This window comes from Lytechinus pictus, chromosome 8 (assembly GCF_037042905.1).
Source record: "Lytechinus pictus isolate F3 Inbred chromosome 8, Lp3.0, whole genome shotgun sequence".
NCBI lineage: Eukaryota > Metazoa > Echinodermata > Echinoidea > Temnopleuroida > Toxopneustidae > Lytechinus > Lytechinus pictus.
The window spans coordinates 22,133,422-22,147,138 of NC_087252.1; the positions used below are offsets into that span (position 1 = coordinate 22,133,422).

The window sequence follows — 13,717 nt, forward strand, 5'->3', positions numbered from 1 at the left end:
TATTACGTACGTACGTAGTAATTATTACGTACGTACGTAGTATTTATTACGTACGTACGTAGTATTATTACGTACGTACGTAGTATTTATTACGTACGTACGTAATAAGCACCTCGCCGAACCTGTCGAGGAACCTGTATATAGAGTTTGGATTAATATATGGATGTCAAATTTTTCCATTCATTTATTTCGATTTCCCCGCCTTTTGTGACTCCTGGGTGTGACTACATATTCACATTACAGCACATTGAATGATCGCTATGTGAGTTTGCTGGACGATATGGGGAGCGGGGGGCGGGGGTCAGCTCTCCCACGTGTGATCGAGCTTTGTAGTCAGTTTGTGGCGTGGCAAGAATCAAAATTAAATATATTGTACGGTCAAAGAAACATCGTCATAAAAATCCAGGGGCCAGCATAGGCAGATCCACTACGTGGTAAAGGGGCCGGCCGCCCCTCCTCCATTGGCGAAGCGAAAAGAGGGGGAAAGAAAGAGGCAAATAACAATAGGGAGACGAGTGAATGAAAATAAGGTGAGGGGAAAACTTTGAAAATAAAAAAATCTTGATCATGCAGCTACATAGTATATAATTTTTTTGCTCTTGCTCCGCGCTCTCGTTGCCTGTTATGAGCCCGGGGGGCCCACTTCCATTGACGAGTGGATACCATGCGCGACCACGGGGTCTTGAAAAGCACCCTAAACACGTATTTTCCATATTCTGAAAATGCACCCCTTAACAAGTATTGGCGTGTGAAACCCTACCCTTAACAAGTATTGGAAACAAATACTATTGGCAAGTATTCCCAGAACTGAGCCCCTAAACAAGTACAGCGATGTATTTTCCATATTCTGAAAATGCACCCCTTAACAAGTATTGGAAACAAAACGATACTCTTAGCAAGTATTCCCTGAAATGAACCCCTAAACAAGTACAGAGATATTTTATTGTTATGTCACGCGTCCGTCGGTAGTACCTTTAGACACCATTATTTTGGTTTAGTACGGCCCCACCTTCCACACCTCGCGCAAATCGGACTCTAAACACGTAGTGTTGGGGCAAAAAGGACATCCTTTATAAAACATTTTGATTTTGTTTTATCATCCCCGCACATTTGACCCTAAACACGTATATTTTTCCTAGCGAAATAGATACCCTTTTTTCAATATTTTTGTGTTTTTGACACCCTTATCACGTTACGTACGTAACGTGCCCTATCTTGAAAAAGACATCATTTTTACGTGTTTTTTTGGTCGCGCATGGCATCCACTCGTCAATGTAAGTGGCCCCCCCGGGGTTATGAGATAGGCCTACATATCTTGCTCAACAGGCTGAAATGGAGATAACCAAAACATATTCAGCTCAGACATCGAGATTTATTTATTTTGTGTAATTTACAAATTCATTTTTAAGTGCTCTGTATTTTTTTAATGGTCTGCATCTCGAAATATCTCAGCTCGAGCTTCGCCCACGCGCATTATTCATGTGGGAAAATATATCCTTTTCATGAAAATAGTACGACTAGAGAATATAGGCCTATCCTATTTTGGGATTTAAATTTCAAACTTTGCGCACGCATCAATCTGCCTAAATCGTGATCATAATTATTTAAAAAAAGTGCTTAGAATGTCCAGTTTTTATGTCCGAATATCAATTTTTTGCTTTTTTTCGGGCACTTTAATCTTTAAAAGGGCACCGACAAAAGTTTAAGATTTAGATAGCAGTATAACTAAACAATTTATTGATGCGAGCGGAAAAAGTTTGAGATCGAGATCTAAAAACTGAAAATTATATTTTTTAATTATGAAAAGGATAGTTATCTTCCTTTATAAATAATGTGAGCGCGAAGGAATACAAAATATGCAACTAAACAATAATTGATGCGGCGAGCGCAAAGCACGAGCGGAAAAAGTGTGAGATTTAGAAAACGGGATACTCTATTTTGTTACTATATTTATATAACCTAGAAACGGGACATTCTAAGCACATTTTGTCATCATATGAAAAGGATAACTATTATCAGTTCCTCTACCCAAGGGCGAGCTGAAAATATTGTTAATATTCCGATCTGAAAAAAGAGACAATAAGGATTATGAATTCATAAGAAGGATTTTTTTTTTTCATTTAATAATAGGCCAAATGAGAACGCGAAATTTTGGAATTCATACAGAAGTATTCTCACTAACCAAAATGCAAGCGCGTAGTGCTAGCTGATATATTTTTGCAATCAGACCTGAACAAAAGGGATTTATTTAGCATTTAATTATTACGTACGTACGTAGTATTTATTACGTACGTACGTAGTATTATCACGTACGTACGTAGTATTATCACGTACGTACGTAGTATTATTACGTACGTACGTAGTATTATTACGTACGTACGTAATATTTATCACGTACGTACGTAGTATTTATTACGTACGTACGTAGTATTTATTACGTACGTACGTAATAAGCACCTCGTCGAACCTGTAATCTTAACAGATCAATGACAGTCGGACTATAGATTTTGACTACTTTTGATGGATGTCAATCTTTCGATTTCCACACCTTTTGTGACTATAGATCTGCTGGACACTTAAGGGGGGTCACCCCTCCCATAATAGTGTTGGCATTATAATATTGATACATTATGTGATCGAGCTAAGTCAGTTTGTGGAGTAACAAGAACATAAAAATTAGCATAATGTACGTTCATAGAAACATTGCTATTATCACCAACATCCTAAAAGATTTTTTTTTAAGTGCAGGGGTCAGCAAAGGCGGATCCAAGAGAAAAGGACAGCGCCCCCCCCCCCTTCCCCCTATTGGCGGCGCAATAAGAAAACTTCGGGACTCAAAAAAAAGAAAAAAGGAAAGGATCGATCGAGAGGGCAAAAAGAAATAATGAAGACGGGTCACGAGTGAATAAAATGAGGGGGGGCGGTCGAAGACTTTGAAAAAGTAATCTTTCATGTCAATTTATAAAGGTTGATATGGAGCTTAAAATATTCAATTTTAAGTCAGTACACAAACATATTCCATTTCAGACATAGAGCATTCATTATTTTGTCTGATATGCACTCGCATTATTTGAAACGTGAACTAGGTCCTTCTTCGTGTATTCCATAAAGTTCTCAAGATGGTCTATTGTTCAGGTCTTATTGTAAAAAAATATCAACTAGCACTGCGAGCTCGTGTTTTGGTTAGTGAGAATACTTCTGTATGAATTCCAAAATTTCGCGTTCTCATTCGGCCTGTCATTAAATTAAAAACTAGGTTAAAAAAATATATAGTAACAAAATAGAGTATCCCGTTTTCTTAAATCTCACACTTTTTCCGCTCGTGCTTTGCGCTCGCCGCATCAATTATTGTTTAGTTGCATTATTTGTATTCCTTCGCGCTCGCATTATTCATAAAGGAAGATAACCATCCTTTTCATAATTAAAAATATAATATTCAGTTTTTAGATCTCGATCTCAAACTTTTTCCGCTCGCATCAATAAATTGTTTAGTTATACTGCTATCTAAATCTTAAACTTTTGTCGGTGCCCTTTTAAAGATTAAAGTGCCCGAGAAAAAAAATGCAAAAAATTGATATTCGGACCTAAAAACTGGACATTCTAAGCACCTTTTTTATAATTATGAACATGATATAGGCAGATTGATGCGAGCGCAAAGTTTGAAATTTAAATCCCGAAATAGGATAGGCCTATATACTCTAGTCATATTTTCATGAAAAGGATGGTTATTTTCCCACATGAATAATGCGCGAGGGCGAAGCTCGAGCTGAGATATTTTGAGATGCAGACCATGCATTAAAAAAAAATACAGAGCACTTAAAAATCAATTTGTAAATTACACAAAATAAATAAAAGCTCGATGTCCGAGCTGAATATGTTTTGTTTATCTCCATTTCAGCCTGTTGAGCAAGATATTATGTAGGCCTATCTCATAACAGGCAACGAGAGCGCGGAGCAAGAGCAAAAATTTTATATACTGTAGCTGCATGATCAAGATTTTTTTATTTTCAAAGTTTTCCCCTCACCTTATTTTCATTCACTCGTCTAGCTCCCTATTCTCATTTGCCTCTTTTTAAAATCCTTTCCTTTCCCTTCCCTCCTTTCCTTTTTTTTTCTTTCTTTCCCCCTTTTTTTCGCGTCGCCATTGCAATGGGGGAGGGGCGGCCCCTTTACCACATGGATCTGCCTATGCTGGCCCCAGTGGATTTTTATGACGATGTTTCTTTGACCGTACAATATAGATAATGTTGATTCTTGCCACGCCATTAAACTGACTACGAAGCTCGATCACACGTGGGAGAGGTGACCCGGCCCCGCCCCCGCTCTCCCCATATCGTCCAGGGGCCGATTGCACGAAAGGGTCTTTGCAAGGACCGTCTTTCGTGTCGCCCATTTTTTATGATGCGCCATGTGAAACGCATTTCAAATAAATTATCTGCAAACATATTTTATTCGTCCGTTAAAATAAACAAAATATTTGTGTATAAAATGATGTATAGCTCATGAAATTGTATAAAATTTGATTTAAAAGCAAGCTTACGAATTGTATTTGTTTATCATAAATTTCAGGAACACCCCGCTTATAGCGCATCATAAAAGATGGGCGACACGAAAGACGGTCCTTGGAAAGACCCTTTCGTGCAATCGGCCCCAGCAAACTCACATAGCGATCATTCAATGTGCTGTAATGTGAATATGTAATCACACCCCGGAGTCACAAAAGCCCTCAAAAGGCGGGGAAATCGAAATAAATGAATGAACAAATTTGGCATCCATATATTAATCCAAACTCTATATACAGGTTCCCCGACAGGTTCGGCGAGGTGCTTATTAATAATAATATTACGTACGTACGTAATAATACTACGTACGTACGTAATAAATACTACGTACGTACGTAATAATTACTACGTACGTACGTAATAATTACTACGTACGTACGTAATAAATACTACGTACGTACGTAATAAATACTACGTACGTACGTAATAATTACTACGTACGTACGTAATAATTACTACGTACGTACGTAATAATTACTACGTACGTACGTAATAATTCCACGTACGTACGTAATATTTTTTTTTTTTTCGTTGTCAAAAATGTCCGGTTTGGGGCTTCGTACGTAGGAACTCGGCATGACAGCATTTTTGCTGGTAAACGCCACTGAAGCTGGTATTACTAATTACCTAGGTAACATTTTACGTCTAGGTTAAGCAGTCATAGCGGCGACCTTATAGACGACAGATATCACTCTCGGGCCTTTATATCAAAGTGAAGACAATGGCAGAATGGCGATTCGAACTTACAACCTTGCGATTATGTGTTCAATGCTCTGACCACTGGACCACACAGCAAATTACATATTTGTTATTTTTCGTCCGCTCTGAAACCTGCGACACTGCTGCTGTTCCGGTTCAACATTTTCCGACAAAGACTTCTTAGTTGTTCTTTGTCATTTTTTTCCATTGATAGGGTGGCTGTAAAAGAAACTGGCATGTTGTCCACGTCAAGTTAAGTCAGAGTCTGTCAAAACAAAATGAGAAACAAACCTAAATGAACACAATTACGGGACAGTTCATTGATATAGGTCAGCACTTCTCAACCTTTTTTTTACTCGAGGACCACTTTGACTCTCAAATTATTTCGTGTCCCACCTACCAAATTTTACGAAAACGACCATTTTGATGAAAAAAAGGTTTCATGAAATTTGAACACAAAGCTCTGAAACACATCCGAAACAAACAGTTTGAGAAATAATCTACATCCGGTAAATAAAAATGGGCAACAATTAACTACATACAAAATATGCATGATCATGAGGTTCACATCAAACTTAGATCGAAACCATCATAGTGTACATGTGCATGCTTTGCAACATGCATGATACCTAAGCGTGCTTTAGTTTTGTTTGACCCACATAGACTGATATCGGACATACATGTACCATGTTCGGACAGGTCGATGAAACATACAAGTTTTCTCCTATTTTTTCTCCCTTTGGAGCTTCTCGCGGCATACCTGAGAGACAGTTCGCGGCCCACCGTTTGAGAAGCGCTGATTTAGGTGATAACGCCAAATAGATTAATGAAGTAGAAAGCTAACTTGTTATTCGTTTAAAAAATATCGCCCAATGTCGATTCGGAATGTGATAAATATTGAATGTTATTGAATGTGAATAGTACAAGAAAGCTAACGAATTTTGAACCAAAACAAATAAAAAACAAACTAATTTTCGTCTTGTAATAATTTAAGAAAATAATGATAATAATAATAGTTCTTATAGACGAATATGATATAAATATGGTAGGCCTATTGACACACATTTGAATATGTCGAGGTTTCTTATTGTTCCATCGTGTTGGCGCCATTTTCCCAAAAGCTCTATCACCAAAGTTCCTTAATTGTAGAGAGAAGATCCCTTAATAGTGAACGAAGATTATTTAATGTGACCAAATTCCCTGAGAAACTAAATCGGCAGAACAGCAATAACAATCAAAGCCATCCACTGTGGTTGCTATTAATAGGGTCTACTGCGAGGTATCAAAATCCAAAAGAAATAAACCTGTTCCAGTTTTCAGTCTTGGCTCGTTTAACCATCTCACTTCGCAAGAGCTTCGTATACTGAATGTCGTTACGTAGTAGATCTTCACAGTATTTTGACGAGTTTGATTTCAGCATGTATTCTTCAACTCTTTTATCCTTTAAGTTCCTCTTATCAGGGTCTGTGCAATTATCCGTCACGTTCCGTAACATGGCCCGTAGATGGGCGAGATCGTCGGAAAATGACGGACCGTACGCGCGAACCTTCTCCCAGAAAGTGCGATTGAAATGATGGTAAAGCATCACATCGCCGGCGTTCCATTTCTTGATCTTCTCTTCGATCGTTATATCGATGGAATAACGATGCGACTTGCTCCGAACCCCAAGCTTGATGTAAAGAACATCTTCGAAATCCCAACACATCAACTTCTTGAGAAGAATCATAGACTCGTCATAGTATTCGCTCAGCATCACAAGATGCATCTCACTTGCCAACTGGTCAATTTTGTCCTTGACCACCGTCATGTTCCCGTGGTATTTATGGTCCAGGCCGAAATCGAACAGCTGTCCGTTTTTTAGTGCGAACCTCAAATTCGGTTTTCGGGGCAGATACTTCATGGGATCCGTGATAAAGGTGACGAATGGCTGCTTAGTTCGGATCCCGAGTTGTTTTGCCATTTCGAAGTATCCGAATGCAGATTCGAGTTGGTTAACCGGATTTCGAATGATGGATATGTACTTGGCGTTCGGGACCGCAATATCCATTTCTTTCTTATTAAACCGAGCGTGGTTCACCAGGAAGTCGTAGTCCTTACGTTTTCTACGAGGAACCTTGAAAACCATGGTATGATCAAATAGTTCCATTCGAGAGAAGTAATGAAGGCTTTTATCCATAGCGAAGCTAAGGTTCCGCCTGTAGCCGAATCTTTCGAGAAGCGATGCAGTAGTCGTCGAACCGGTTTTGTGAGTCTTGATAAACACAACTCGCCACTTTGGTATGCATGTCGAGTAGAAAGCCGGAACCGGTCCGCGGCGAAGGCGCCACGAATTATTTGTCGATCTGAAAAAAGATAAAACGAGGCAAATTAATGATCCCGTTGCTGTAAGTTACAAGATGCAGGCAAGAAGAAAAATAGTAATACAACAACGATAATGATAATAACAATTATTTCACATCAAACAGAACGCATTATTTTGTACTTTTCCATTGTGTCCCATAAGTTCCCCTTAAGGTAGATTCGGTTCCCTTTAACGTAATCTAGCTGCCCATGCGCTTTAGTTGACTAAAGTGACTTAGCCTTTGTTCTCCTGGGCTTATTCCAAACTGTAGACTCCTTATTGTATATCATGAGGGCATGTAATAACAATAATAATGATAATAATATTAAGTATAATAATGATAATAAAATTAATAACAATAATGAAAATAATAGTAATAATAATAATAATGATACTACTAATAATAGCACTACTACTACACTACAATGATAAAAGAATTAAAGATAAATGATAATTGCAATGATAATTATACTAATAATCATGTTGACGATAATTATAACGACGGTAATGGTGATTATGACATAGTAAAAAAATAATAATAAAACGTTCTAAAAATATTAAGGGTCGGACTAACTTGGAAATTACAGATTCGTTAGGCCTCACTTAGTAAAATGGCCCGCAACCTTAAATTTACATTTCACCTTATTCTGGGTCACATTCTTTAACCCGGAACAGACTGCCAAAAATGGAATGCCTGCTATAGCAGTGGTGTCGCTAGGGCAACGGGGGGGGGGGGGGAGTATAAGGACTAAACTTCCCGGCAAACCTTTAGATGGCGGACGATTAAATACGCAGCCATGTTTAGTGTCATACACTCCACTCCACACGTTCTTGCCCAAAAATGTCCCAATATATTAAAGTGTGCTATAGATCCATTTGGGCATTGTTTGAATATAGATTCCATGGCAAGGAATTTAAATCAAACAATGCCCAAATGGATCTATAGCATAATTTAATATATTGGGACATTTAAAAAAAAATCCATATTCATGCGAAAGAGCTGGCGAGTGAAAATGACATTGTTTCTATAATAAAAGGGGCATTCTCTTTTCTAAAAAAAAAAAAAAAAAAAAAAAAAAAATCAAATTTTCAAATTAGATTATGAGAACACAATGTGCAAACTTATAGTGAAAAAAAAAACTGTATATGTATGTATGTATATATGAACAAACCCGAAAACGACATTTTCAAGTGCTTTTTGGAAAATGCTTCTTTACAACCAGCTAGAATACATTCAGATCTCCTAAAACAATAATGCGAGGATGAAGCCCAAACTGGGAATTGTTTGGTATAATAAAACACATAATTTTGAGCAATGTTTGCAATCTTGATCCCATCCTCCGTTTATGCCATGAATGAGGATGTAGTTGTTTACTCTTATTCAACAAACCAACGCTATTTCTTATCTCATTAACATGGCCCTAAATCACAATCTATAAAAAAAAAAACCGAATAGCTACGAAGAGCTAAATAATTTAGCTCTCAAAGAGAGTGTAGAGTAACTGCAATTCGGAGTGCTGATTTTTCTCGTTCAAATTTGAACTATACAAATCAGCACTCCGAAGTGCAGTCACTAAACACGCTAAATTAGCTCTTCGTTTTTTTAGAGTGCACTGTGATTGCGTCGGTTTTCTACTTCTGTCTTCAAAGGGAGTTGAGTAAATTTGCGGAGGTTGGCAAAAATCTGAGAAATACATAGGGGGATGGCCCTGGGAAGCGGGATACTGCGTAATACACTATGCACACTAGCGTAACTACGGGGGGGGGGGGGGGGGGGGCAGTCTGTCCCCCCTGACGAGCCACAACCCATGCAAAGGACGTATCCCTGCCCCCTGACGAGCTTGAAAGACCCCCCCCCCTGACGAGCTTGAAGACCTTTATTGCCCCCCCCCCTGACAAGCTTGAAGACCTTATTTTTTTTATTTATTTTTTTTGCTTGTCAAATTTTTTGGCGGACGGTTTTGCTCCCCCTGTGGAAAATCCTAGGTACGCCACTGACTATGCATAGGCAGCGCCTCCTGGAAATTAATATGCTACAATGCAGGAATCTTTACAGAAATGACCATTAATTTTGAGCGAAAACCTTTTTTCCCCTTCTCAATTCCTTTCAAAACCAGTACCTCTCGTCAAAAATCGTTCCCAGGTCCATAATGTCATGAATGTGGAGGACCTACATGCTGTTGTACATGCAATGTTTCGAAAGTGTGCCCTTAGATCAGAACGGGGTCTGGCGTTGTTTCTGTTTCGGTTTTGTTCCCCATGGACCTGGGAACGACTAAAAAGGTCTTCGCTCCAAAATGAACGTTATTTGGGTGCAATTCCTACATTTTAGTCTACGTACCTATAAGGGCGGAGCTTTCGCCAATAAGGGGAGGGGGTGAAAATTTTTCACCCATCTTTATATATATATATATATATATATATATATATATATATTTATATACATATATATATATATATATATATATATATATATATAAATATATATATATATATATATATATATATATATATATATATATATATAAATATATATATATATATATATATAAATATATATATATATATATATATATATATATATATATATATATAAATATATATATATATATATATATAAATATATATATATATATATATATATATACATAATTATGTATAGGTCTATTCTTTAGAACAAACATTTTAAATATATAATAATCTCATATAAGCCCTATTTGAATAGTGCGAGCGCGAAGCGCGAGCTGAATTTTTTTTGACGTTATGACCTTAAAATGGATTTCTAAGCAATTTTTTTAATAATCATGAACAGGATAGGTATATAACTCAATGATTGCTGCGAACGCGAAGCGCGAGCGGAAAATACAGATTTTGAGCGAAAAACGGGACACTCTATTTATGCTTTTTAGATCATGAAAACTGGGCAATTGGGTATCTTCCTACATACAGAATGCGAGCGGGAAGCACAAGCAGACTTTTTTATATTCTGATCTGAAACTGGATAATTCAAGCACGTTTTAAATAAAGAACAAGCTGCGTATGTCAATAAACCTGCGTGCGCGTGTTCTCGGTTTAGATCTAGAATATGGGCATTCTAAATACATTTTTTATAATGAAAATCAATAATGCGAGGCAGAACGAAGCGCAAGCTGAAAATATTTGAAATTCCGATCTGAAAAAGGGTTAATTTAAACACTATTTCAAGCACTGTGTAGGAAAGTTGATTGCACTTAAGAAATTATGCGAGCGCGAAGTGCGAGGTGATATCTTTTAACTAATATTTTGACCTATAAATGAGCACCGTAGTTTTGCAGTGCATAATTAAAGGGGAATCCAACCCAAATAAAAACTTGTTTTTATAGGGAAAAGAAAAATCAGACAAGTTGATAGGTGAAAGTTTGAACAATATTGGACAAACAACAAGAAAGTAATGAATTTTTAAAATTGTAAATATTGGTAATCACTATACCCAATGGAGACTTGAAATTGGACGCATATGGGATGTCATAGTGATGTAAGGCAAGGACTACTCTTCCATGTACTCCAATACATATTTTGGCTAAAATGTCATTTTTCCCAAAAGTTTTATTTCAAATTATATTTTTTCTTTCATGAGGACATAAAACAATATACTACCTGGGTTATATTTAGATTACTGCCCCAGGGGAATGGGTACTTAGGAGAAAACAACAAATCCCTGATAATAAAGTACATGGCCCATGGGAAAGTTGTCCTTGCCCCTTGTCATAATTTACTCACTCAGTTGCCAATTTGAAATCTACATAGTATTAGTGATCTCAATTTTAAAGCAGCTATAACTTTCTTATTGCTTGTCCGATTTCTTTCAAACTTTCACCATTCTGTTTAATTTATTTTTCTCCTTCCCAACACAACATTTTATGGCCAAGGCTGGATTCCCCTTTAAGCTCCTCACCTGGCGGAACGACGCATCATCAAATCATCCCCAAGCTGGCTATCAAGGTGCATGCAAATCAGAGTAACAGCCAAGCACATCAAGAGCGATACCGATTTCACCAAGGCCAGTCTCCTTGAAGAAAGACCACCGGTACTCATCGTGGAAACACACTCTAAGTTTAGAAATCAACGGATATATAGGCCTACTGGAGATGTTTTAAAATAATGTTCCCGCGCATGCTCTTCTGTGTTTCAAAAAGTCATTATATCGGCGAGCGGTTACGCCGTAAACGTAATGATTCATAAGACCATTACATGTATTATGCAATCCGTTGCAGTAGTATAATGTCGTTTGAGAATTCGAGTAGTTTGTGCATCTTAAATGTTAATCATCTACCCGGCGAAACAATATGCATGACTGGCTTCCAGATGATGTTTACCCGATAGTTACGGCTGATTCGAAGAGTAAACATTTCTTGATAGGCTTATACGTCGGGTCCTGAGAAGAATTTATATACAATTTATAAGCACTAATGCACGTACAAGCCGACTCCACACGCACCTACTCACAACACACACCCACAGACCCACCCCACACCCTCATGCACGCACACCCTCACACACACACACCCACTTAAAAAAAATCATTATGGATTTCATTCGAAATCAATTACGTCCCCACACACCCTCACCTACCAAGCCACAGATACACACACCCACGCACACCCTCACACTCACGCACACCCTCACACTCTCACAGACGCACCCATCATACACACACGCACACACCCTCTCATACACACTCACACACACACACACACACACACCTTTCATGTCTCAATGTATTATCACAAAGGAAAATTCTCCCTGAGCCAAATACATCAATCATATATCAACCCTTTCAGTCACGAATGGGACTTGTTTCCATAAAACTTTTTGTAATACAAAAATTAAAATAATAGTTAGGCTACGGATATCATTTGATTTGATCGGCTGATAGTGAAATGTTGTTATTAACGTTTTATGTCCGTGGAATTTATGCTCTATTTATGCTCAGTTACACGAAAGAAACCCGAATCCACATTTTTCGCCGGTATAACCGCGCCAGTAATGGCAATAATGTTTCCGACTTCATATATTAAGCAGGCACCATTTTGCCTTATTAACGGACACATGTACATCCGCCCCAACAAAAAGCTGATTTGAATAAAAAGAGAAAAATCCATCAAGCATGATATTGGACATTTCAAATGGGAATTAGACTAAATGGGTAGTGCACCGGCCAATTCCAAACTGGAATCATACCTATTTGATAGTCCACCAAATGGTGTAGGATTTCTGGTAAGCGGGGGGTGCTTGGGGCGCAGCACCCCAAAGATTTACTGCGCGTGTGAGTGTGTGTGTGTGTGTGTGGGGGGGGGGGGGGTTGCTGCGTGTATTACTCCCCATACGCAGCACCCCTGAAAACCTTGTCGGTAGAAAATCAAGCAGAAATGTAACCAAACTAATCCCCTCATTTTGTAGGGCAACCCAGGGCCCTTGACATAAGTTGTTAAACTAAGAATTAGACCAATTGCTTTTAGACCATGTGAATATAAACCAAGAAGACTATTGGATCCTGCAACATGTTGCTTTTTTATTTAGCTTGAATTATAATATGGAAGAAAGTCCACAGAAGGAGGGTATTTCTCTCTCAACTCTCCGATTAGAAAACTCTGAAACGTAAAAAAATGAGCAGGGAATAACAAAGCTAGGTGTGGGTTGCTAAATTCCAAAGGGCTTCATTTAATTTTGCTGACAGGCGGTGGCGTACTAAACCCAAAATTTGGAGGTGGCTGGACATGGCTTACCGGGCCGCAAAACTTTTTACTACAGAGGTCGAATTTTGTGATAGATTGTTGATAAAATATTCAGAAAATTATAATATATTTCACCATTCCCCCTTCCCTTCTCTTTTTTTCTTGGTCATGATTTTTTTTTTTTTTTTTTTTTTTTTTTTTTGGGGGGGGCAAGCGCCCCAAGCCCCCCCCTCACCCATCGGTACGCCACTGATGACAGGGAAACGGAAGACTGGTACATGACTGATTGTCGGCAAAGCTCAATCTTTTTTCACCTGTGCATGTGGGGTTCACCTCCCGAATCCTTTTGAAATATATTGATAGACATCATCGGAGTACTAATATGTACATATTAGTTTTAT

At 38.0% G+C, this 13,717-nt stretch overlaps 1 protein-coding gene across 1 annotated transcript; it reads right to left on the reverse strand.

Annotated features, from left to right (window-relative positions):
* Nucleotides 1–6,407: 6,407 nt before the first annotated feature.
* On the reverse strand, nt 6,408–12,105 carry LOC129266224 (galactosylceramide sulfotransferase-like). The gene is made up of 2 exons (XM_054904059.2): nt 11,537–12,105; nt 6,408–7,603 (listed from the first exon to the last, which is right to left on the reverse strand). The coding sequence occupies exons 1-2, from the start codon at nt 11,674–11,676 to the stop codon at nt 6,544–6,546; spliced, it is 1,200 nt and encodes a 399-aa protein (XP_054760034.2). The 5' UTR covers nt 11,677–12,105; the 3' UTR covers nt 6,408–6,543.
* Nucleotides 12,106–13,717: the final 1,612 nt, after the last annotated feature.